Source organism: Thermobia domestica, chromosome 8 (assembly GCF_964235325.1).
Source record: "Thermobia domestica chromosome 8, izTheDome1.hap1.1, whole genome shotgun sequence".
In the NCBI taxonomy this organism is placed as follows: Eukaryota; Metazoa; Arthropoda; class Insecta; order Zygentoma; family Lepismatidae; genus Thermobia; species Thermobia domestica.
This window is the reverse complement of record NC_137461.1, coordinates 13142889-13168601: the sequence shown is the minus strand read 5'-3', so window position 1 is coordinate 13168601 and position 25713 is coordinate 13142889. Positions and strand designations below refer to the sequence as shown.

The window sequence follows — 25713 nt, the reverse complement described above, 5'->3', positions numbered from 1 at the left end:
GACAAAATTAACTTTATTTTTATATATGTGTGTGCGTGAACTCTTTGTTCAGAAAGTTGCTGAGAGACTCATTCTACTTCAGTTCCAATGAGAACGAAAATTAGCAAGTCCCCCCAGTTGCCCAAGTGACATCTAAACTAATTTGTGATTGGACAATTTTTGGTCATCAACCAATAGTGGACAATGTTATATTGGGTGAGTGATTCCTAATCACGTGACCCACGGTGACCAGAAGAGGCGCAAATCAGTCGATGGATGAACATTGAAACCTCCATCACGGGAGGGAAGTCGAGGATAAGCCGTGCCATAGGTTGCAACACGGAAGAAAATTGTAAGTAGCCACAGCAATGCATTTCTGATATCAGAGGAAGACTCCAGTGTTAGGAATATCGTTTGAAAAGTCATAGGGAAAGAATAATATAATGTGTTCAATTAGCACACCAGCTAGTAAAGTGCCATTGTAGAAAAAGAAATAAAAGCTAACAGTGCGCAATTGCTTACGCACAACTCATTCTTAACGAGCCACTTACATATAGATAAATGTGCACAACCTAGTATTAATGCAAAAACGAAAAAGGGAAATAGTTAGTTGAAATTCTCAAAAGTTAACATTTGATATTCTTATTTTAACGTCCGTATATTGCGTAAGTGTTGTAAACATTATTATTTTCTTACGTAGTGTTCTTACATATTTTGAAGGTTATTAAGTTGTGATAATCAAAGTGTAATATTAAACGTAGTAACAATCTTAAAGTGAAAATATGAGTAGTTAAACATAATTACTATTTGAGTAATCATTTTGTTTTGTAAATTGTATTCCTTCATTAACGCGAGGTTGTAGGTTATGAGATGTGCTTCGCATCCAACGTCGAAGTAGTGAGCTATCCCTCACAATAGCTATAAATAATAGAAAAGAGAAAAAGAATAATTGAGCCAATTTTGATACTTTGATAGCTTGTACATATCTGACCACGTTGCCTATCAATTTGGTATTTAAATCTTCCCAAGTTTAAATAACAATTGCCAAAGCATGATATGTGTCCTAGTAGAGAAGATGATTGGGACTTTACATTTTTCGATACCTCTCAGCTGTGAGTGCTAGGGTAGAGAGGCGTGACCTCCAACACTAGCGATAACAAGCTATTATGGAGGGGATTGAATGCCGAAAATATTTTTTTTTTTTTAGAAACGTGTATCACATTTATCAAATTTAGGCAACTGAACATAAGATTTCCTACAAATATTCTATGCAAACCTTAACTGTGCATAGGAGCATATTTTATTAAGCGTGAGGCTTAAAAGTTGAAAGGAGACTTGGAACATGTGTTACTGTTCACCAACTTCCAAAATAATTCGAGGTTTGAAATCACATCTGTAGGGAAAAGCGCTCTTTAGATTCTTAAACTATAAAGTGCAAATAATATGAAATTTTGTGAAAGTCAGTGTATAAGAAAGTGAAGAAGAGATTAAACCTACTTCCTCAATAGAGAGTTGATAGTTTTTTTCAAATGTTCTCAGTTCTGTTCATATTATGAGTAAGAGGGACTTACAAAAAAGAACGTGAGTAGTGATATTAAGTTGTGTTTTGTTACTAAGAAGAGCAAAAAAGAATGTTATTCACGTATGTGTTGATATAAATAGTATCATTATATCACTAACTAAATCGAGATTTTCCACTTTCTACACTGGGAAAAGCTTTAACAAAATCATTTGGTGAGTAAAAATTTCAGAAAACGTTTTTCTTGAACCGAAAAAGTCTTAATAAATCAATTTAACTTGTTTCGACTAAATTAAAGCAGTATCCGTATAACTGATTTCCGTATAACTGATTCATATTTGTAGCAGTAACCGTATAACTGATTTCAGGGTGATGCGGATAGATAGAACTTTTTGTGATGATTTGCACGTTTTGTACTGATTTCACTGACTTGTGGTACGTAGAAATGATTAAATCAATGTTCTTGTTCTGCAAAGATATATATGATTATTTGTGTGATCGCTTATATATTTCCAGCTAAATAAGTGTTAGTCAACAATTCCCATGATGTATGTTACATTGATTCAGTGTTAACTCTAGAACAGCATGTTGTTCCGATACATAAAAGATAAACCTCAGAAGAGAATTCTCGTATGAAAACATGAATTAAATTATAGAACGTCATATTTGGGTATGTGAGTTACAGCCTGCCAAAAATTCTTATAAAGAAATCAAAGAAAAAATTCTCTCCATTTGCCAGATGAAGATCAGGCAAAATGCCATAGTAGTTATTTTGTGCCTATTTTTGAGGTTCTCCCGTTTCCTCCCACTTTCTTCATTGCACCATTTCATTCATTTCTTATCATCTCCTTCTCTTTTATCCTAACCGGCATAACCGTAGGACATAAAACTTAAAGATTTCATTTCATTTCATTTTGTGCCTAGATTTCATTAATACATCAATGGAAATGGAATGTGTACCACATTTAGTTCTTTATCTACCGCTTTCCTTTTGTAAAAATCTCATGAGTCCTCATTTTTGGTTCGACGCTGGTCCTGTTTCTGCCTGTTTGAGACACAAATGCACAAGAACTAAATATATAGTAAAATTATCCTTATTTTCTTTTACAAGAGTTTGATATGACATTTTGTTCTCGAAATATACGCTTTCGTTTTCTTATTTCGCCGAAATGATGAGCACCCATGTTGGTTAGGGTATCCCTTAAATAAGGTAAATTTGTGTTACGATATACGCAACCGCTAAATGTATTCTATGTGACCGTAAACACGAATTACTGAAATAGAACCTCCCTATGAGAACGTTAACCCGTGTCGACTTGACGACAAAGCCATGAAATGGCGTTTCCACATTATAATATAATTTAGAATGTCCAACGTGATAACGGAGAAACCAAAAGAGACAGAGAAACTTAAGAAAGACACCTGGCCGTATATTGACGAACATCACTGGATGAAGTGTTGCCAAGAGAAAGTTATGTTCTTGTAAATCAAATGACCTAAATTGGATATCAACTTGGGAAGCAATAATGAAAATAAAGACAAAAGGGATGGTAAACGCAGATCAGTGTTGCAAACGTTTTGAGAAATAATGTGAAACATGGGTAAAATACAAACGCCGTTGGTGCAAGTACAGTTGCCATCTTTTACAAACCATACTTCTCAGCTTTAACAAGATACCCAATATCTCAGTCAGTACGTAACTTCTCATGCTCGACCACCCTGAATTATAGATTTTAAATCATACTGCATTAGTAACTTTTTTCGAGTTATTGTACCTTTTCCAAACTAAACCTTTCTCTTTTGTTGATGGCAACACTGTTCAACGGACCTTCTAGACTTGAAGTTAGCGTAAATAATTCTTGTCAATATTTAATTTAAGCTGTAAAAAACGTTACTACCTGATTTCCTCTGTGTGCCAACGACAGTTGCAATTAACATATATTTTACGTTATTTCTCGAGAAGTTTGCAACACTGATCTGTGTTTATCAGTTCTTTTGCCTTTGTTTTCATTGTTGCTTCCAATGACGATATCCAACCTAGGTCACTCGATTTACAAAAACATAACTTTCTCTTGGGTTGGCAACATTGTTCATCTGATGATGTTCGTCAGGTGTCCTCCTTTCTCTAGTTGCTTCGTGCCAAGTTTCGTTTCTCTGTCTCTTTTGGTTTCTCCGTTATCATGGTTGGATATTCTAAATTATATTATGTGGAAACGTCATTTCATGATTTTGTTGTCATGTCGGTACGGGTTAACGTTCTCGTAGGCAGCTGCTATTCCACTAATAAGTGCTCACAAGGGACATCACCCAATTGTCCGGCTCCGATTTCAGTGAAATTTTTATTGCTGATAGAGGACATGTATTCATTACTTGTGATGACAGAAATTTTTGCCATGGTGCATGTTTTCTATTTTTTAATAATTTTTAAAGGTTGTGATGTGGTTAATAGAGATTACTGCAGAAGTCCCTTACTACCCTTTGTAAACGGAGTGTTAATGAAAAAAAAAAACAACCATGTAGATACGTATAGGACCTAAGGGGAAGTCGTATGGTACGTATGACCTTGACGGCAGCCATCTTGAAATCCGCCATTTTGAATTAAGGTCAAGTTTTTTAAATGGGAATAGGGTAATATGATACATAATTTCGGGCTAGAATTTAATCAGGAAGACAATGGTGAAGTTAGTTTTAAGATGCGCTTATTTGGTGAAAAGTTACAGGCATATTAATTGTTTATACTTACTATGTGCGTAAGTCCCTTACAGCCGCTTCTAACCCGCGTATTAATGATAATAAGTGGATAAAGGTTTCGGTAATACATATTATGCCTAGAGGGAAGTGATACGATAGGGGTATCATTGACGGCAGCTATCTTGAAATCCGCCATTTTGAATTAAAGTGAAGTTTTGAAAACTGAAAACCATAGAATATGGCACCAAATTTTAATAGTAACAGTCATTAATAGTAATAGCAATTTTAATGTGACAGTCATATTATGTCTCTTTGATATTTTCTATCATTGCTGCTGTTCCTTTAAAATTGTAAAGTTGTATTTATTTTTAAAAAATACTGTTTGTCGTTTGCGCAACATGTAGGCTACATTTCATGATAATTTTGAGTGCGTGTTACACCAATTTCTTATAATTTCATTTGTATTTCTTTACTTCACATAGGTCCATAGGTTCCTCATGTATTCGGGTTAAAATAAATAGTTACATTGCCTAGGAAATTAATAATTACATGGCAAGTCTTCAAAATTCAAAAAGATTGCTAGATGGTTATCCCAACACTATTCATGAACTGACAAATCGCAACTCTTAAAAAAAATGTAATAAATTTAAAAAACATGAGCCATGAAAACAATTGCAAAGTGCTAGTTGAATTTTAAAACATGCGATGAAAATTAGGAGTGTTGCCACTTTGAAACATCGAATAATGGACGTTTCGTGCACATTAGAAGTCATAAATTCATTCTGGTTAACTATAGAACAAAAATAAGCATATCATTGGCTTTTGGGGAAAATTTACTATTAAAATTTGGTGCCACATTCTATGGTTTTCAGTTTTCAAAACTTCACTTTAATTCAAAATGGCGGATTTCAAGATGGCTGCCGTCAATGATACCCTTATCGTATCACTTCCCTCTAGGCATAATATGTATTACCGAAACCTTTATCCACTTATTATCATTAATACGCGGGTTAGAAGCGGCTGTAAGGGACTTACGCACATAGTAAGTATAAACAATTAATATGCCTGTAACTTTTCACCAAATAAGCGCATCTTAAAACTAACTTCACCATTGTCTTCCTGATTAAATTCTAGCCCGAAATTATATATCATATTACCCTATTCCCATTTAAAAAACTTGACCTTAATTCAAAATGGCGGATTTCAAGATGGCTGCCGTCAAGGTCATACGTACCATACGACTTCCCCTTAGGTCCTATATGTATCTACATGGTTGTTTTTTTTTCATTAACACTCCGTTTACAAAGGGTAGTAAGGGGCTTCTGCAGTAATCTCTATTAACCACATCACAACCTTTAAAAATTATTAAAAAATAGAAAACATGCACCATGGCAAAAATTTCTGTCATCACAAGTAATGAATACATGTCCTCTATCAGCGACAAAAATTTCATTGAAATCGGAGCCGGACAATTGGGTGATGTCCCTTGTCAGGATTACATAGAATACATTTAGCGGGTGTGTGTATCGTAACACGAAATTACCTTATTAAAGGACACCCTAATGTAGGTATATACTGTCTTTCATATTTTCGCAAGAAAACTTATTTACCACACTGTATTCCTAATGTTTACGAACACCCATTTATATAATGAAAAACTCAATAAAATTGTGTTGATTATTGCAATTTCTATTTACCTGAATAAGATACAACAGCCAGTTAGAAAGAGCGCATGAAATGTATTTAACACTAAGTCCATAGAGACGCATTAGAAACAAATGAAAGCCTACCACAGTTTCCACATCTGTTAAAAGAAAAAAGAAATTTAACTAAGTACTAAATAACCACAGATTATTTTCAATGCATAATATATATTTAAGGATGCACCTAATATGTAATGTGTTCCTTCGGAAATTCTTGTGGGTATTTAAGATGTATACACTAATATTAATAGCTTACAAATAATCATTAGAATATCATTAAACCGATTGGCAATAGTGATCGGATCACGCTTGCGCAGTAACATCACTTGGTCCATTGGCTATCACACAACCATAGTTTCGCCAGTCATCTGTTTGTTTTCGTGTGTGCTGGAGCGTGTTAAACGGCTGCACGCATGCACAATCCCGCCAGGTGCGAGGTCCGCTCTGTGATTACATTTCTTCATGCCAAAGGACAAAGTGCTGCTGAAATTCATAGAGAATTGCGTGCAGTGTACGGTGACAGTGTAATGAGTGAAGGAGAGGTACGGCAATGGTGTCGTGCATTCAAAGAAGGCCGTACAAATATCCACGACGAAGAGAAGAGTGGAAGACCAAGCATTCAGACTGACGACTTGATGCAGCGAGTGAATGAAAAAGTTAAAGAAAATCGTCGCTTCACCATTGCTGCTCTACACATCGAATTTCCAGAGGTTTCACCAACAACATTGTTTCGAATTGTTACAGAAACATTAGGATATCAGAAATTGTGTGCCAGATGGGTCCCCAAAATGTTGACAAACGTCCACAAACAGGACCGACTGACTGCAGCACGTGCATTTCTGGATCGCAACGACAGAGAGGGTGATGGATTTTGTTTTACCCACATTGTCACAGATGACGAAACATTGATTTCTTACATCAATGTCGAGTCCAAACAACAATCGATGTAGTGGCGTCCTTCAAATTTCCCAAAGGCGAAAAAACGGCAGTGTTGAAGTGGCTGAACTCCCAGGCGGCGAACTTCCATGCATAGGGTATAAAACATACTTGTGCCACGGTACAGAAGGTGCTTAGAAAATAATGGTGATTATGTTGAACTATAAAGTGGATATGTACTTGTTTTTACCCAATAAAACTATATTGCTAAACTTACTTACCTGTTTCCAATTAAATATCGGCCCTTTCTTTTGAAATGCACCTTGTATTTAAAAGTATTTGTAGTAGTCTAGGGAACTGAAGACAAAATTTTGATTTGATAGATATAAATGTCAAAAAAAAGTACAGATAATATATAGTATAATCATACTTTTAGTACTTTTCATAAATCGTGGGGTAGTCTTGCTGGGAAAAATGCAGGATAATTTTCTGTGGGAGGCTTTTTCAATCATGTTCTATATCTTGTTGAAATAAGTTAGGACCACAGGTTAACCGAAATGACAAACCTATACCGTACCGTACCTGATAGAATCTCCATCCTATATTCAAGGTTCATAATTTATTGAAATTTTTATTCGAGCAAAATCTTATGGAAATCCATATAATACTCGGTGTTAGCATAAGGATCTAAACCATTTAGTTCATTAAAACATGTTAGATTTAGGAATAACAACAATAATAAAGACTACAAACGATGAAGCCAATAAAAAGATTTCAAAATCAATTCTTTTTCAATGCTTTTCAAAATCAAAAAACCTTCTAACTGGAATAGGACATTAAACCCTTTTCTCTGTTTCGAAATTAAATTTGAGAACAGGTGTGAAAAAAAATATGTGTTAAATGAAAATAATTGCCACTATGTATCATTGGAAAATGTATGACTTTCTCACCATTATGATCAAAAGATAAATATCCAATCACGGCTAAGTGAAACATGCCGAATTCCTTATTCGCACCAAGTATATGCACCATTTGCCTTATTTCATTTATTATGCACAAGAAACTTTCCCAACACTTTCAAGAGCCCACATCTAGCTCTTGAGCACTTAGTTTTCTCTATTCTAAATCGGGCACGGAAACCGCACCATATGAACTCTAAAAGATATTGCAGTTACTACTTCTTCTGTGTTCAGTTCAAACTTGATATGTTTCTCCATTACATTCAAGTATCGCTCAATACATCTATTATCTTAAATTACCATGCTTTGACTTATCAAACGAAAATACTGGTTTTACTTATTTTATAGCAGGATACACATGTAACATTTTTCTTTTCTAGCAGCAATCAAATCCTCGCCGCCATTTGAAGTGAAACATATATAGAGGACAATGACAATACTTAAAATTTCGAAGAAAATTAATTTATACCGAAAATCTGAATTTCACACTCTTCAATTCATCACAAGTGATTATGGTATCAAATAATACCAAATCCTATACATCATACAATTAAACAAATTGTATGCAGAGTTATATTTTATCTTCGAACAAACTTTTTCAAAGAGCATAGCAAACATTCAACGAATTGTGAAGTTACGTGTTGATTTGTATTAGATTAGTTCAGAAGATAGCCTATTTATCCTACTTTTGTTCTGAAATATTTGTTTGAGAGGTTACAGAAAAAAAAAGTTGATATGATTTGAATTGTAGTCTGTGAAAATTTATCTGTTATCAACAGTCACTTAGGAAAAATATACGATAAGTTTTTTTTGAGTGCAGTGTAAATTATAAATGTATATTTAATATCTAATGCGATCCAGAAGTATCTCCACAGACGAACACATCATAATTTTAAAATGGACTGATCAAATCTGATGCTAGATAAATGTCTTTGACGTGCTTATTTAACTTAAATGATAATATTTACTTGAAGTTTTGTGAAATTCGAAAACAAATTATTCTTTGTTTGCTCCACTTTTTAGTCTTTCTGTAGACAAAAGAAAGAAAACAGCAAAATCACTCCCCTGTTGCAGTCATCTCGGGTAAACTTACTGGAATTAATCTCCTTGCTTACACCCTTTCCAAAAGTTAATACCAGTAGAGAAGGAAAAGAATGAAAACAATACCAGTAGATGTCCGAACACTTCACACATATGCTTATTTATCTCATTTTTTGAACAACGAGAGAAATTTATTAATTATTTGTGTACCGTTGATTAATAATATATAAGAACTATGCAATTTATGACAAAAATCACAGAAAATGTTAAAACTTACCATCACATACACTAGTATCTATTTCTTCTTCCTCCAACTTCAACCCTTTTTCAGCTTCAAGATTAACTCTGGAAATATAAATATTTTTGAATACTCATTATATGTGATTTAATCAGTTACGATTACTTTGTGTTCAAACAAACATTAATGCATGGTACTTTAAATCCGTGTATTAGTGTAATATTATGCTTCGATGTCTAGAAATATTGGAAAATAAAAACAAACATAATTTTACTTTTTCTTCCTCTCTGTTACAAACTCCTTTCCTTAAGTAGAGAATATTTAGGTAGTATAACAGTATGAATCATCTTGGAAACATTTTCTTATTGATGGTAATTTGAATTTTTTGTTAGTTTTTCCATATAAAAAATAGTAAGTGGAATTACCATTTTAACTTGACAATACAGCAGAATGTTTGGTATAATCATCAAATATTGAATATGATGAATTATATCTCATTTACTTTTTTTTAATTTTTACATTATTATAATTTTGTAAATAAATTATAATTACATAATGGAAAATACTCTGAACTTTGTTACCACAACTTTTCAAAAGATTAAATTTTTATTCTTATTAGAAAAGGTTTACCTTCTCAAGTTTCTTTCCACTAGTAAACTGCCAAAGACCGGTGACATATTGCAACGTTAAATAAGAAAAGCTATGCTCTGTATTAGGAAAGATGTAGAATGAACTTCACCGAAAACGCAAGTATTGCGTCTTCCTACCTACCTAATAGAATCAAAACTTGTTGCACCCCAAGCGGCACTAGTCTCGATAACAATTGGAACGAAAACGTGTTCAAGAAGGTTTTTGTTTTGTATTATCTGCCTCTGCGATTAGTAACAACTCCAGTGTTCATTACAGACAGAGGAAGACTTGAATGAGCGTATATATCAGCGCATATAAGGTCCTATAGTGAGCATTTACCTATCATAAATGGGACCAATGTCATGCTATCTGGGAGCTTCCTATCCGAACGGCAGCAGCTAGAATGTGCCGGTACTGAAGGAATTCAAGCGCTGTTAAATTCTCCTAATATCATTAACGGAAGAGTTTGAGGGGTATCCAGCCGTGCAGACCACTTTTCTTAAGCTGATCAACACAGTAAATAGCTAATTTACTATTTCGGGATAGTAAGGAACATTTCCCTATGTTGTGAAGATAGAATTAAAATTTGCAATTACGTATAAATATTTATTTGTTTTACTTAATACCATGAATAATTTTATAATTTGTCCATGTGGATAAAATACATTGTTGGGTTGATGCTTTATACGAGGGCTGTCCACAAAATGCCAGACGTTTTGGCCTATCGCGGCAGTGGACACAACGTCTTGGTGTCAGAACGTTGATACACTTACAACGCATCCAGCTGTGGTAGCGTGAGAACTATGACGGTCTCACTGTTTTCTGTGACGTGTTACAATGTGCGCTGCAATAGAAAATTCCGCATCTTGTGAGGTGCGTTCTGTGATTAGGTTTTTGTTGGCAAGAAACTACAAGTCAATTGAAATCCTTCGCGAACTGTGTGTGTGCCGAAGAAGACTTAGCGCGAAGGTGTTGTTTTTCACGACAACACACGTCCTCCGTGCCTGAGAGCTTTTGGATTGTTGTGTATGGGAGGTGTTCGATCACCCACCAGCAGCCCGGATTTGGTACCAAGCTACTACCACCTCTTCCCAGCGATGAAGACATAGGTCGCTAAACAACGCTTTGATACTGACGCCTAACTACATGCCGGTACAAGCCAGTGGTTGAAATCGCGGGAGGCAGATTTCTACGGCGACGATACTGAGAAACTTGTGCCACAGTATGATAAGTTCCTTAATGTGCATGGCAATTATGTGAAAACTGGTATGAGAGAGTACCTTTCAAATACATTTGAGTTACAACGTAAAAGGGAATAAGTCAAAAATCCTACTTTTTAGGAGAACGATTTGAAGTTTTGTTGAATATTTGGAAACATTTTTGGAACAGAAATATTTATCCCACATGAGAGCCAATTAACTGATCACAAGTTTGGACATTTAGCTGCACATATTTTGCTATTTTATCTTTGAGATAAATATTTTTATTAAAAAACAAACATTGTTCGACTTATCACCTTCTGCCTTTTAGCATTTAAATATTTTAATCGAACTAGGCTGTATGTTATAAAAGGAGATAAGTCACACTACGAACAATCTTTATTGTTAAAATTTTTCTACATACACAAAGAAAGTATTACCAGTGTATTTGATATCAAACTAAACAATTTTCAGAACCAGAAAATCATTATAATATCAAAGAAGAGTAATACAAAATCTTTCTTACAACAAAAATAATTTTGTTTCTATTATTGTCTTCACTCAGTGGTATATGGAATACTGTAAAGATGCTATCATACAGAATGATATCATTACCGCTGTGTTAATCTTCATCTTCGTAATTAGCATCATCAGTAAGAGTAGCTCCTTGATCAACAAATGGTACACTTTTTGATGTTCTCAAATTTCTATAAAATAAATGACAGATTGGTTGTATAAGCGGTAGAAGCAAAATGAGATCTTTATACTTAGCATGATCTATCGAGTTAGTTCCAGAATTTGACGGTTCTATCAGAACATTATTGATTGTTGATTCTCTGAGACGCAAATCAAGTGTATTGAACGGATCTTCATCGGTGGAAGTCTCCTTGTATTGAATTATACTAAGTTCTCGGTCGTATCGTAACCAATATATACTGAGAAAGTTAGATTTTCTGCCTTCGCTGTCGTTGTACTGATGAACAAGCACAGTCTTTGGAAGACCAGAAAAAGGAAGAAAATCCTTGTGACTTATTTCCACAATAGTGATTGGCTTCTTTCCCTTTGCTATTCGAACCATTTAGTAATATTCGTGTGCAATTCTTATCACAATGTTAGATGTTTCTCTCGAGAATGATCGCTATCACATTCCATGTAGGTGTGACCTGGTTCTAAAATTTTATGATCTATGATGTGTAATGTCTCTTTCTTTGTCATGGCGTAACTACACATCGAAACAAAATTGACATTGCCGTTTTGTTCGTCACATGTGTCTGAATACATTATTAAATGTGTAACTGACTTGTTTCTTGTTACTAACTTTACTTCTTCCTTGTAAAGTTCATAACTTGGCAAATAGTTCTTTTTAGTTCGTTGGCGACCCTAGTGTGATTGCAGGTTCAAAGTTTTTCCAAATGAGCACCCAAAGTCATTTACTTATTGCCTAATATCTTGTTTATCGGCGTTTAAACCCTGTGTTGTCACAATTCAACAGTCCATGAGACAATATTTCTTCTTTTCTTTGACAATGTTAACGTATTTTACGCCAATAGAAAATATCTTTAGGAAATACTCTTTGCATACTAGGTGCTTTCTATCATCAAAGTCGCACAAAAAATTTACAGCTGATATTTCTGGAACATAGATTTACATTCCTAGGTTTGGAAGTCTCCTTTGGATATATTTTTATGCAATCAACAATGTATTGTGTTATGTGATTGTCAAGTTTCCAAAAATTTCTGAACAAAGAATCAGCGCATTCGTCAGATATCCTAGTACTGCACTGCATGCGACAACAGGAGAGATTTTTTCGTTTCTTCTCTACCACAAAAACACCTTTTTGGAAATATATTCTTGTCCTAAGTTTTTTTCTTCTAGTCTTTGCTTCTTTTCTAGACATTTTAGGTTTACCGGAAACTTGGTCAACTCTCTTTTCGCCATTAGCATCAGTCATATTTACATCCGCACTAACCTCTACTTCTCCGCAGAACTCACCTCTTGCTGGTAGACATTCTTTTTTTTTTTTCAATTTATTTTTTGTTGATTTTTTCTTTTGGCTTCTTAAGGGTGAATTCGATGAATCAGAACTCTTTTTTGGGATGAAAACTAGGATTGGAATCTAATGTAGATATGTCACTTATGGAATTCGATAACTCTCCAAATGTCTTGCAAATGCTATTGTTTTCCATCACGACATACACACTACCAAAAAAAAAAAGAAAAAAAAGCAATGTAAATTGCGAAGTAAATTTACAGCAAGCGAGTTTAATAAACGCAAATAAAAAGCTTAAACTGGTTACGTGTAGTTGAATGAAAAGAAAATCGTCAGCATATCTTCTCAGAATATCAATTGTTATTCACTTATATCAAAGGCAAGTAAACAGAAGTCAAAACTTTCACTGTAAATTAACAATGAAAGGCGATAAAGGTCAAAGTAAACGCGGAACCACTTGCGGAAACCTTCAACCAACTTTAATATTGTTTAATTTATTCCGTTTCAAGTTTTATGATTTAATGTTAAAGAAGAAGTAAAATTAATTAAGTCAGACTTGTTTCCTTTTACCACGTACTATTAACGAGATACATTACTTATTTAGCTGAGACAAGTTTTAGTTTAGCAATAAATATTTAAGTTAAGAGTTGTTTCTTCTTACGATACAAAGATCTATCAAAAACATGTTATTTCGTGCAAGAAAAAAATTGGGCATTTTTGACTTATTCCCTTTTACGTTCTGACTCAAGAATAATACAATTTGGTCTATTGAATCTGTTGCTTTTTTTATTTCAAAACGTCTATTACTTTCTGGAGAGCTCTCGCAGATTTGCCTATTACGAAATTCGTATTTTTCTTTTACAAAATTCATTCAATTTTAGTTTTGTAAGAGCTATTTAAATATTCTAAACATTCCATTTAGATATTTAGATATTGGTTTGGAATTTAAATATTCCAAACCAATATATGTTGATAGTAAAGTAGTTTAGATTGATTGGGTTTTCAGTGTTTCATGTCACGTCTCCCCCCCCCCCCTCTCACGATACGAAATCCTGGCTAAACTAACCAGTATATGTTCCAGTAAAATAGTTTAGAATGATCAAACTCCTGGCGTGGAAACCACAGTATTTTATGTCATGGATTCCCTCCTTCACGAAATCCTGGCAACGTGTCTGCTTCCTTTATTTATATATATTTAAATAAAACATCTTTTCTGGATTAGATTTCGTGATAATAACAATAAAAAACTTAAATTTTAAACTAAATCCTGCATGGTAAGACTTCATTTCTGAGTAACGTCCTAAAATAACTAACACAAGTAAGTTTCTCATAGCCGTAACGGACTTACGTATTCGTTGAAAATCTAATATAAGCTTTTGATTTTGCTCACATAAAATAACTTTCCCCAGGAATTATACGTTGTATCTACACAGTGAGTAGGTATTAAGGAAACTAGCGAAGGATTTTAATTGAATATCTAGAATTACCATATTCCAGGAAATTTCGTACGTACAAACTAATTTGCGAATTCTATATTATTCTCAGTTAGTTCTTTTCTGGCTCTAGCGTTGTTTCTTAACTACATCCCTTGAAATGCTAAGTGTATTTTTGAACGAAAATTGAATATACTTTGTCTTATAAAATCAACTACTAGCTTTGAAATTGTGTTTTGGTATTGTAATGTACCACGTCCTTGTGTTTATAAACAATTACACGTGCTCCTATTTGTCAACACCAATCACATGTATGTACGATGGAGTACTGCAACTTACTTTAAATTACTACAAGAAGCAGACGGCGTACTACGAGCACCGCCTTCAAGTCGTAAGACTCCATGAGAGCAGCAGAGCCACAGCCGCCCAGAGCGCCTATTTAAGAAACAATATTTTACTGACATACACCAGCCTGTGATTGGTCTTTCCTCTTCTAACTAGCCTGGAGCCAGTAGCGTACGCAGAAATTTATTTCGGAGGATCCTAACTGAATATGAGGGTATTTTGTATAAAAATCCCTACAATTGCCTCTAAAATTAGGCTAAACTAACTAAACTAACTCTATGGCCTATGGAACCCGGAGGTTCAGTGCCGCGTTCACAAAACCTCTCCACTGACTTCTATCCTTAGCTAATTGGATCCAGTTTCTACTTTGTATTCCTATCTCTGCGAGATCCATCTTAATATTATCCTCCCATCTGCGCCTAGGTCTTCCTAATGGTCGTTTTCCTATGGGCCTACCAGTCAAGACTTTGAAAGCGTTTCTACTTTCTTCCATTCTAGCTACATGACCTGCCCACCTAAGCCTCCTAGACTTGACGACACTAACAATGTTGGGTAAACCGTATAAACTATGTAGTTCCTCGTTATGAAGCTTCCGCCATTCCCCATTCTCGTTCCTCTTGGGTCCGAATATTCTTCTCAGGATCCTGTTCTCAAATACTTTCAGTCTATGTTCTTCCCTCAGAGTAAGCGACCATGTTTCGCAACCATACAGAACAACAGGCATGATTATCGTTTTATATATTTTAAGCTAAAATTCCTCGACAGAATTCGCGACGACAAGAGATTTTGAACCGAATAGTAACACGAATTCCCTGGTTTTAGTCGACATTTAATTTCTTCGTGAATATGATTTTCGTCTGTTAATATTGATCCTAAATATTTGAAAGTATCCACTTTATCAAAAGTATTATTTAATATTTTAATGCCTCCACAATTTGCCGTATTACGGTCCCGACGCAGTTCCATGTATTTAGTTTTCTCTGCATTTACTTCTAAACCCATGTCCCTGCAAGCGTTTAATAATATCTCTGCATTTATTTCTACTGTTCTCCTATCATCCCCTATTAAATTTACATCATCAGCATATGCCATAACCTGGTGAATGCCGTTCAACTCTATGCCCTTTTTGCTATCTTTGATTTTCCTTATGGCGTATTCCAGCACAAAGTTAAATAATAATGGCGACAACGCATCTCCTTGTTTCAGGCCATTTTCGACGTGAAAGCTCGTGGACAAAAATTTTCCTACCCGGACTTTACTTTGGGATTCACTTAAACATATCTTAATTAATCTAATTAGCTTTCTCGGTATTCCAAGCTCTGTAAGAATGTTGTATAATGTTTCTCTCCTAACCGAGTCGTAAGCCTTTCTAAAATCAATAAATAGTTGATGTACCGGGGTATTGTATTCCCACTTCTTTTCGAGTATTTGGCGAATGGTAAATATTTGGTCGATAGTTGATCGATTTCGTCTAAATCCGCACTGATAATCTCCAATAATTTCATCTGCGTATGGGGTCAATCTTGCTAACAGAATATTTGAAAGGATTTTATAGGATGTTGACAGAAGAGAAATGCCTCGATAATTATTACAGTCAGTTTTGTCGCCTTTCTTGTGAATTGGAACAATGATTGACTCTTTCCACTCTTGTGGCAATTCTTCCTTGTTCCAGATAAGGAGAATGAGTTTGTGTATATTGTTCCACAATTTTTCGCCTCCAGCTAAAATTAACTCAGCCGGAATTTCATCTACACCCGGAGATTTGTGTTTCTTTAATTTCTTTATAGCGGCTACCACTTCTATTCGATTGGGTTCTGGAATATACGGTTCTGCGGTGTGTTTCTCCTTTTCTCCACGCACATTAGTTTTTGGCTGCGTGTTCAGCAAATCGTCAAAGAAATCTTTCCATCTATTTAAGATGCTATCCGTATCGGTGAGAACTGTTTCGTCAGATTTCTTTAATATATAAGCACGAGGTTGATAGCCTTTCTTAAATTCACTGATCCCCTTATACATGTACCGAATATTTTTATTTTTACTATTATCTTCAAGTTCCTTAATTTCTGCTTTCAAAAAATCCCGTTTCTTTGTTTTAAAAGTTTTGGAAGTTTCCCGCCTGATATCTGCGAAATTTTGTGTAGTTATTTCATTCGGATTTTGTAGCCACCGTAATTTTGCCTGTTTTCTCTTCTCTACTAGTTTAATGCATTCTTGGTCGAACCATGGTTTGTTCCTACATATTTCCGCGTGTCCCAATTTTTATATTGCTGAACTTTTAATGCTATCTCTATAATTTCAATCCAAGTATCCTCAACACTAGTGCACTCCGAGTCTTCTAAAAGCGAGAATCTATTCGAAACTTCAATCTGGTATTCTTCTCTTACCTGGCTCTCTTCTAATTTCTTTAAATTAAATCTCTCCGTTTTCGGACATTGAGTATTACATTTATTCAACGATAATCTCTCCCGTATTATCGCTGCTACCAGGTAGTGATCAGTGTCACAATCAGCCCCTCTAAACGACCGGACGTCAATTATGCTAGATTGTCTTCTTCTATCTACTAAAACGTGATCAATTTGATTATGTGTTTTTCCGTCTGGTGATGTCCAAGTGTATTTATGAACGTCGCGATGTGGGAATTTTGTACTCTTCACGATTAGGTTTTTGGATGTTGCAAAGTTCACGAGTCTAACACCGTTGTCATTACTTTCCTTATGCAAACTTTCGTTCCCTATAATCGGTTTGAAAATATCCTCTCGTCCTACGTTCGCATTGAAATCCCCTAATAGAATCTTCATATGGTATCGCGGGAGTTGGTCAAATATCCGTTCCACTTCTACGTAAAAACTATCTTTTATATCGTCACCCTTATCTTCAGTTGGAGCATGTACATTTAAAACAATAATATCACACCACCGTCCCTTAAGAGTAATAAAAGAAAGTCTGTCAGTAACAAATTCAACCCGTTTAATTGCTGGTAATATTCGTTTGTGAACGAAAAACCCTGTTCCTAACTGGTGATTTTTATTTCCTTCCCCGTAAAAGAACGTAAAATTTCCGGAATTCTCAGATCCATTTCCTTCCCACCTAACTTCCTGAACTCCTACTAAGTCCATCCTGTATTTCTCTAACTCACTCGTTACAGATTTTAACGCGCCTGCCCTATAAAGACTTCTAATATTCCATGTTCCAAATCTCATGTCCATTTTCTTTTGCTGATGTCATGCCAAGTTATCAGTCCTTGTCCGAGGCTTTTGTGAATGTTTCTAAACAAGTACCTTTTTTTACAGGATGAGGGTGTTAGCCTTACCCAAACCCCCAAGCTGGAGGACCACTCCTAGTCGTCTGTTCGCGACTGCTTATTCAGTATATTCGCAGCTAACCTCTATATCTAGAGGCCTTCTCCTCGATCCGCAACCTGAGGACGCGCCATGCCGTGGTGACAGGAACCCACGTAGGCTAAATTTACATAAAAGTTGAAATTTCGGAAGGGAAGGTCCGGACCCCCAGGATCCACCCCACGCGTACGTCCCTGCCTGGAGCTTTAGGAAAAAAAATGGTGCGTGTTGATATGTAAGAGATTAAAATTATTACGAATTCCAACAAACTGGTATATTTAACAGGGCAATAAATCACAACAGCAATAGTATAAAAAAATTAAAGTAAGATTACGCAAATAGTAGGTACTAAGTGATGTTTTCAACTTACCTTAGAAAAATATCCTCCATGGTTGATACAGAAATACTTAAGTGGTTATAATTCAAGGTACTTTTGTTTTTTTCCAAATATTCCAGAAGGAGAAGAAAATTGTTGCTTTGGTCCATTGGGATCATGTACTGAATATAGCTACTAGTTTCTTCTTTAATGTCTGCGTCAGGAAACTTGTCCCAAATCTCGTTTGATATTTCAGAAACTTTTGTTCCATCTGTTTTTGTGAAAGTAAATACATAGCCAGTTCCTAATTATATTAAAGAAGATAAACAAACTAATTAAGCTCCTAATTATATTAAAGAAGATAAACAAACTCATTAAAATTACTACAACTCATTCCAGCTCCTAATTATATTAAAGAACATAAACAAACTCATTAAAATTACTACAACTCATTCCAGCTCCTAATTATATTAAAGAAGATAAACAAACTCATTAAAATTATTACAACTCATTCCAGCACCTAATTATATCAAAGAAAATAAATAAACTCGTTAACGTAACTGCAAATTATAACTCGGTTAGATGGAGCTTAAGTAGTTAAAACGAGGCCGTTAGATTTAATAAGTTCGCACTATTTCTTGACATAACTAGTAACAATCTAATTGTTTGCGGTTACAAATTTAATAAATATAGTTCACAATACAATTAATGAATACAATTATTATTAACGCTTAGAAATGAATCAACTTTAACAGTTAGAAAATTCTTACTGTAATTACAGTACACGTATCTACAATAAATAGAAATGTGCGAAGTTTAATTGAGTCGTCCAGTTCCGAAGCAGCTCTTATCCGTTCACAGGAAATCTCAGAAAACCTTAAAAAGAAAAATGCAGGATGTGAGTGTTTTGTAGAAGTGAGAATACTTTAGTGTGTTCATGTGAAAAACTTGAACATCCTCACATAGTTCCAGTTCTACAAAACGCATCGATCCTATAGTTTTACTCGATCTTCTGGGATGTTATATGAGTGGACATGGGCAGTTTTTGCTATAGGACCACTCAATTTAAATAATTGGCTACTAAATGTACAACCAGGCTGCTAGTAATATTTCTTACAAAACAGTTCAACATAGCTTTCCAGTCATTTTATATGACATTGAAACAAAATAATTCGAAAGAAATATTTTGTTTTTAAATAAGAAACTACATTTAAGTTAGCTTAGTGCAGCGTTCTGGACTGTGTATATTTCGTAGGACAATAATATTACTTATCCTCTACTTAAAGAAACTTATACAATTCACTAGGTATTTCTTTGACAAATATTTGTTTCTTTTCTGAAGTTTAGCGACTATTTTAAGCACCATTGTTGCATGAAAGATTAAAATAGTTTAAGGTGGATTCCAGTCCAGAATGCTAATCTCTCAAATGTCAATGCTTTCGTGAGGAATAGAATCCCGGAATTCGCATACCAAACCAGTAGTACAGCGGGAAGGACTTGAATAGCTTGTAGTATCAGTGAGAATACGATCTCTAAATGGGCTTCTAATTTTCTAATAATTACATACTTCAACAGTTTTTGAAATGTTAGGTGACTTCATTTTATAGTAAATTTACAATTTTCACTTAGGCTTAAGAAATGGCAAACCAGCTGCTAACATCTTTATTGCAAAAATCAACCAGTAGAACGCACTGTTTCTTACTTGCAAATGTTTTACTTTAATCACAAATGTTCAATATTAATTGACATGGTAGGCGACACTTTTCACTTGCTTTTCTGTGCATCTTTATAACAATGTATCCTGACAGCAAACACTGCGTCTTGGATTAAGTATCAAAGCTCTGTTAAGCCTCTCGAACAAGGAAAAAATGCACGTAATAATTAAATAACGCAAAAATTACACACTATCTGTTGAATTTGTGATGTAAAACATTACAGTGAAGTCGATATTTAAACATAGGCTTGCCCATATGTTACAAATTCTAGTCTAAACGTAAAGATTCGCACGGGAAAGTGAAGTTATTATACTTTTACAGAATTCCTTTAGCAATGTTTGTAAAATATATTTAGTTAAAGAAAGAGTTGTTCAACCAACGAAACAGAGCACAAGAAACAGCTGTATAACAATCACAAACCCACGTACACTTACAAATCTGTTTTCGAGTTCTCTATTCACCCTATACCTCCATAGAGTTACGTTTAACAGGAAATTAGCCTTTTTATAGAAAGGAAGTTGTCGTGGAATCCATCATCCTACTTTTATTAGAAAAAATCCGTGGTAATATATTTTTTTTAAAACTCGATATAACATATGAAGTAAGATCAAGTAACGAGGAAGTAAGAACACTTTCCATTCCAAAGTTCAAAGAGAAATGCTCAAACGAAGAAAGGACAGATGCAGAGTATATTAAACGTTTCATTCAGCAGCCTGCAGAAGGGGTAGTAGATTACCGCGAACATAACACGGCTAAGAAACCATGGTTACAGAACAGACGTTACAGAATATGAGCGAAAGGAAGACGAGGAAACAGGTTGATACAGAAGAGGTCAGAAAGATATTCAGGAAGTTAAACAACGAATTTCGAAGGGAAACAGACAGAGTAAGGAAAGAGTTTTACGAAAATAAATGCGAGGACAAAGAAGAATTAAAAAGAGTCGGCAAATATGAGTAAAGGTACAAGGCGGTGATATCTATGGAAACAAGGGTTTAGAACAATGGCATAGAAAATAAGAATGGGAAGATAATCAACAAGAGCAGCAAAGTCTTAGGAAGATAGAAAGAATATGTTGAGGGCTTATATGAGAGTAGAGACAAACCATGTCGTTGCATGAGAACCAGAGCAACGTAACTCTAAAAATGCGGTTTTGGTTTTCTTCATGTTTGAACATAATTTTGAAAGCCCCACTTGGTGTAAATGGAACGGAACACCTTGTATTCTCCTTGTCGATCATCTGTTGTAATGTAGCTCAATTACCCTTTTATTAAAAACACATCTTTCTAAGCAAATAATATGTTTGTACTTTCAACTGTAAACCTACGAAAATTGAGTTAGGTTCCTGTGGTTCTCATGCGACGATGTGGCCTGCATGTTGAAGTAGAAAATTAAATAGGCGAGGATGATAAAGGGTTTAGTATTCTTTGGGATGAGTTAGATAAAACATATTAGAGATTAGGAATGAAAAGGCAACCGGCATAGATAAAATACCAATTGAATTTGTTAATAATATGAGAGATAAGAGCAAAAAAAAAAAAAAAAAAAAAAGCTACGACTGCAATGAAATATACGAAACAGAAAAATGTCCAAAAGACTTCCTGAAGACGATCACGACACAGATGGCTAAGAAATCGAACTCAAAGAGTTTATTTTGATGATAATGTCCCTTTCAGCAGCGAGGCTAGATGAGAGGGGACTTACTGATTAACGTGGAATCCAAACCACATGAGCTCCCACCGAGAATCGAAACCAGGTCTTCCACACCAAGGGCGTGTACGCTAAGCGCTTAGCTGCGAAGATGGTCCAAAAATTAAAAAGATGTGAGAATTATAGAACTATAGTCTCATATCTCATGCAGCCAAAATTTGCTTTCAATTTTGAACAGAATGTTATATGGAAGAACAAATGAAAACGTTGAAGAGGAACAGTTCAGGTTCAGAAGGAGTAACGGTAAAAGAGATGCAATAGGATTGTTAAGAGTGATAGCTGAAATGATTATATTAAAAGGGATAGAGGTGTATGTTGTATTTATTGATCTATAAAAAGCTTTTGACCGCGTGGATTGGGAATTATTGTTTGAAGTTCTAAAGAAAGTTTGGTTGGAATGGGAAGTTCGAAAACTCATAAGAAACTTATATATGAACCAAAAAGTAAGTGTTAGAATACAAGAGGAAACGACAGAGAAGAGTGCAATAGGAAGGAGAGCTAGACAGGGATGCTGTCTCTCGCCTACGTTATTTAATATCTATCTAGAAAAAATAGTGAAAAAGATCCTACAAAATAGAGACGGCATTTCAGTAGGAGGTAGAATGATTAGGTGTATACGGTTTGCAGATGATATTGTATTTGTTGAAGAATCTGAGGAGAAAATCAATAAGATGTCAGAAAACTTGACAATGGGCTGTGAAGAATATGGGATGAATATAAATGTTAGAAAGATTAAAGCCATGGTAATTGGAACGAAGGGATCGGTGTCAAATATAGAAGTAGGAGGGGAGAAAATAGAGCAGGTGACTAGTTTTCGACACATCTGGGTATTATTATTAGTAATAATATGAAATGTGAACGTTAAATAAAAGCAAAGAGAGAAATACCGAAAAAAAAGCCTTTAGGAGGAAGAAAAGTCTATTTTGAAAGAAGAGTTGAAGAAAAGACACATAAAATGCTTCATATGGAGTATTGTACTGCATAAGTCATAAACATGGACAGTACCCAAAAATGGTGAAAAAAGACTGGAAGCTTTCGAAATGTGGGTGTGAAGAAGAAAGGAGTGAATTATCTGGGGGAGCGGAAAACGAATGATAGAGTGCTAGACCTGGTAGGACAGAAAATAACAATTTTGTTTTGTTTAGAAGTAGATATGGATGTTTCATTTCTAAAATAATAATAATAATAATAATAATAATAATAATAATAATAACTATAGTTTCAGAGATAAATATTGAAGGAAGCCAATGTGCTGGCCACACTAAATAAGGGAAATATTCTTGTTGATAATAGCTATTTATGGACTAATGGAAGATAAATTAAAATTTAGTTTTCAGCTGTAAACTTATTCCTAGTTTTTATTAATAGAAGAATCTAGGCGGTCTTTGCGTTTGTAAAATCTTACTACATCCTCTACCCTTGCCAAAAGATGACTACAGAAAGTCAAAACACACCTGAAATTGTAATATTATTCCTTCTGCTGTTGTTCTACCTGATCAATGAGAAAATAAAAGCAAGATGATACGGAAAAATCAAACACCGGCGGTATAGTTTAGAGTTCTGTACGTATGAAATGCGCCTTGGAACATCATATAGGAGGACACCTTTTTAACTCTTTTAAATATACCGTTAAGAACCGTAAGTTTCAAGTCGTTAAAACATGTAGTTTTTTTAAAATAAGTTTTATGTTATTTCTATGGTGTATTGTATGAAGTACAGAGAGAACGAAAATCCATTTATCGATTTTGTAAGGGATTGGGCATTTAAAACCTTTGAAACATTTAATTTTTGAAAGATAATAGTAACGATGTGGTCAAATTTTGAAAGTTGAAACTACCTAGGTAGAGTTCTCTCCATTACGAATAGTTTCTTGGCTTTGGAATAAGGTTAATTTCATTGCTAAGTCTTGTCTGTCTTTCGCTTATTCAGTAGTTTAATATTAAAAGCAATAAACCTGCAAACTGTTGCATAATTCTTCTCAAACTAAAGTAAACCACGGAATGACATAGAAAGTTATTTAAAACTTTTGGCAGAGCTCTCTCCTTGATTTGATGCACAATATCCTTACGAAATTTATCATGGTTTTACACTCAAGATTAGAGACTCGTTAAGACTCGCATTCATAGTAAGATTATGTGGATTTTCGTCCAGCGACAGAGGCTCGCTCGTTCGGGTAAACGTGGTATTTCCAGTGACTAAGTTCTTAAATGGAAAAAAAAAATAGCTTTTCCGTTTTTTCTGTGTTAACTCAATTCATCATGACAAATATCTAAAACACAGAAGGACGCATGGCAGTATTTGTAGCTTTTGCTTTCTGTTTGCTAGTCAAAATCGTCTACAATCGATGTTCAGAAAAACGTAATACTATAACGTTTCCATTTTGTATTCTCTTAGGTTATGTGTTCATAGTTCTAGAGAAACTGGAGCGCGCATCTAATATATATTTAACTATGCAGATTGGTATTGTTTTCACCGTAATATCAGTCACAAATTTACAATATCTGCACTGATAATATATATTGTCAGCGAGAATACTGTAAATTTGTGACTTATATCACTGTAGAAGTAATACCAATATACCCAGGATTCTTAAATCGTAAACATACGGAAACTGCACTACGAATATTACTGTATAACAAACATTTACTCACCGAACATTTCTCTTAAAAAATGTTGCGTTCCGTAACAAAGGATATTACCCTTACCCAAAATGGCAATTCTGTCACCTAATTGTGCGGCCACTTCCATATTATGTGTCGTTATAACAATTATTTTACGAGATCTCTGTTCCTATGAAAGAAATTGAAAAAGAATAATATTTTCATCAGATGATTTACGAAATATTTAATTTTTATTTATTTATTTATTTATTTATTTATTTATTTATTTATTTTACAATCAATTGGAATATTATTTTTAAGGATAAGAAAACTTCAGTATACAATAGAAACTGAAGCAATAAACTGAAAAGACACTTTTGTCAATTGTTTGAATTGCATTTACGTACACATATGAACAGAAAAAGCTAGACCGTCCCCAACAGACCAGGTCCAAAATAGTGACCTTAGGTCCTTACGATTTTCCTTAAATCTGATCTATTTTTTCTGCATTTTTGACACAGGCACGGTTGGAAATTGAAGGATAAAATCACTGTATGCACCACAATATAATTTGGTTACTTGAATTGTGTACGGTCAAAACGTATTTACAATAGTATACATGAAAATACAGTCATTTTAAATCGAAAACTTGATACATGATCTGTATATCAAAGCTAGAACGATATATATATATATATATATATATATATATATATATATATATATATATATAAAGATGGATGTGGGGGCAACATTATAACTACAATTAAACTATAATGAGTAACCATCTATTTTACGTATGTTTTAATTGTCTACCGATTCCAGTGTTCTAACAACAAGCAACTACCTTGCAATGCTTATTTATTTATTTAGTCTTATTTTACATGACAAATCTAAGGCTAATCATGCCTTGTCTCGCACTTAACCATGCAAACATCAAGATTAATATGATAATGTTGAGTATTTATAGAATAATACTTGAAAAAAACACACAGACATTAAAATGACAACAAAAATACACTTATAATCACACACACACATACGGACACAGATATCAGTAAGCCCAGACAGATTCATGGATGGTCTGCTCAACCGACTTATTGAATAGATTGATTGATTGAGATTGTCGTATACTGAGTGGAAGATCATTCCATGCACGGGTAATGGATGCAAAGAACGATATATATATTTATGTACGTATATATATATATATATATATATATATATATATATATATATATATATATTCGTAGATAAATACCACGCTGTAATGAAAATATTGAGAAGTAACCTTCGTTTGACGAATAGTTGCACACAAATACACTACACACACTTATTTATTGTTATTACATGATTTATTATTATAACAACGTTCTGTCAATACCCACCATATTTCGGATGTTATATTATTAACATAATAATTACTTATTTTCT

At 34.3% G+C, this 25713-nt stretch overlaps 1 protein-coding gene across 1 annotated transcript in view; it reads right to left on the bottom strand.

The window, feature by feature from the left end:
* LOC145691730 (phospholipid-transporting ATPase ABCA3-like) overlaps positions 1-25713 on the bottom strand; it is a 148169-nt gene that overhangs the window by 4603 nt on the left and 117853 nt on the right. The window contains exons 12-15 of the mRNA XM_081767061.1: positions 24331-24469; positions 18312-18561; positions 9046-9113; positions 5887-5993 (exon numbers count right to left, since the gene is read on the bottom strand). Coding sequence (XP_081623187.1) covers positions 5887-5993; positions 9046-9113; positions 18312-18561; positions 24331-24469 — 564 coding nt within the window. The remainder of the gene's footprint in view (positions 1-5886; positions 5994-9045; positions 9114-18311; positions 18562-24330; positions 24470-25713) is intronic.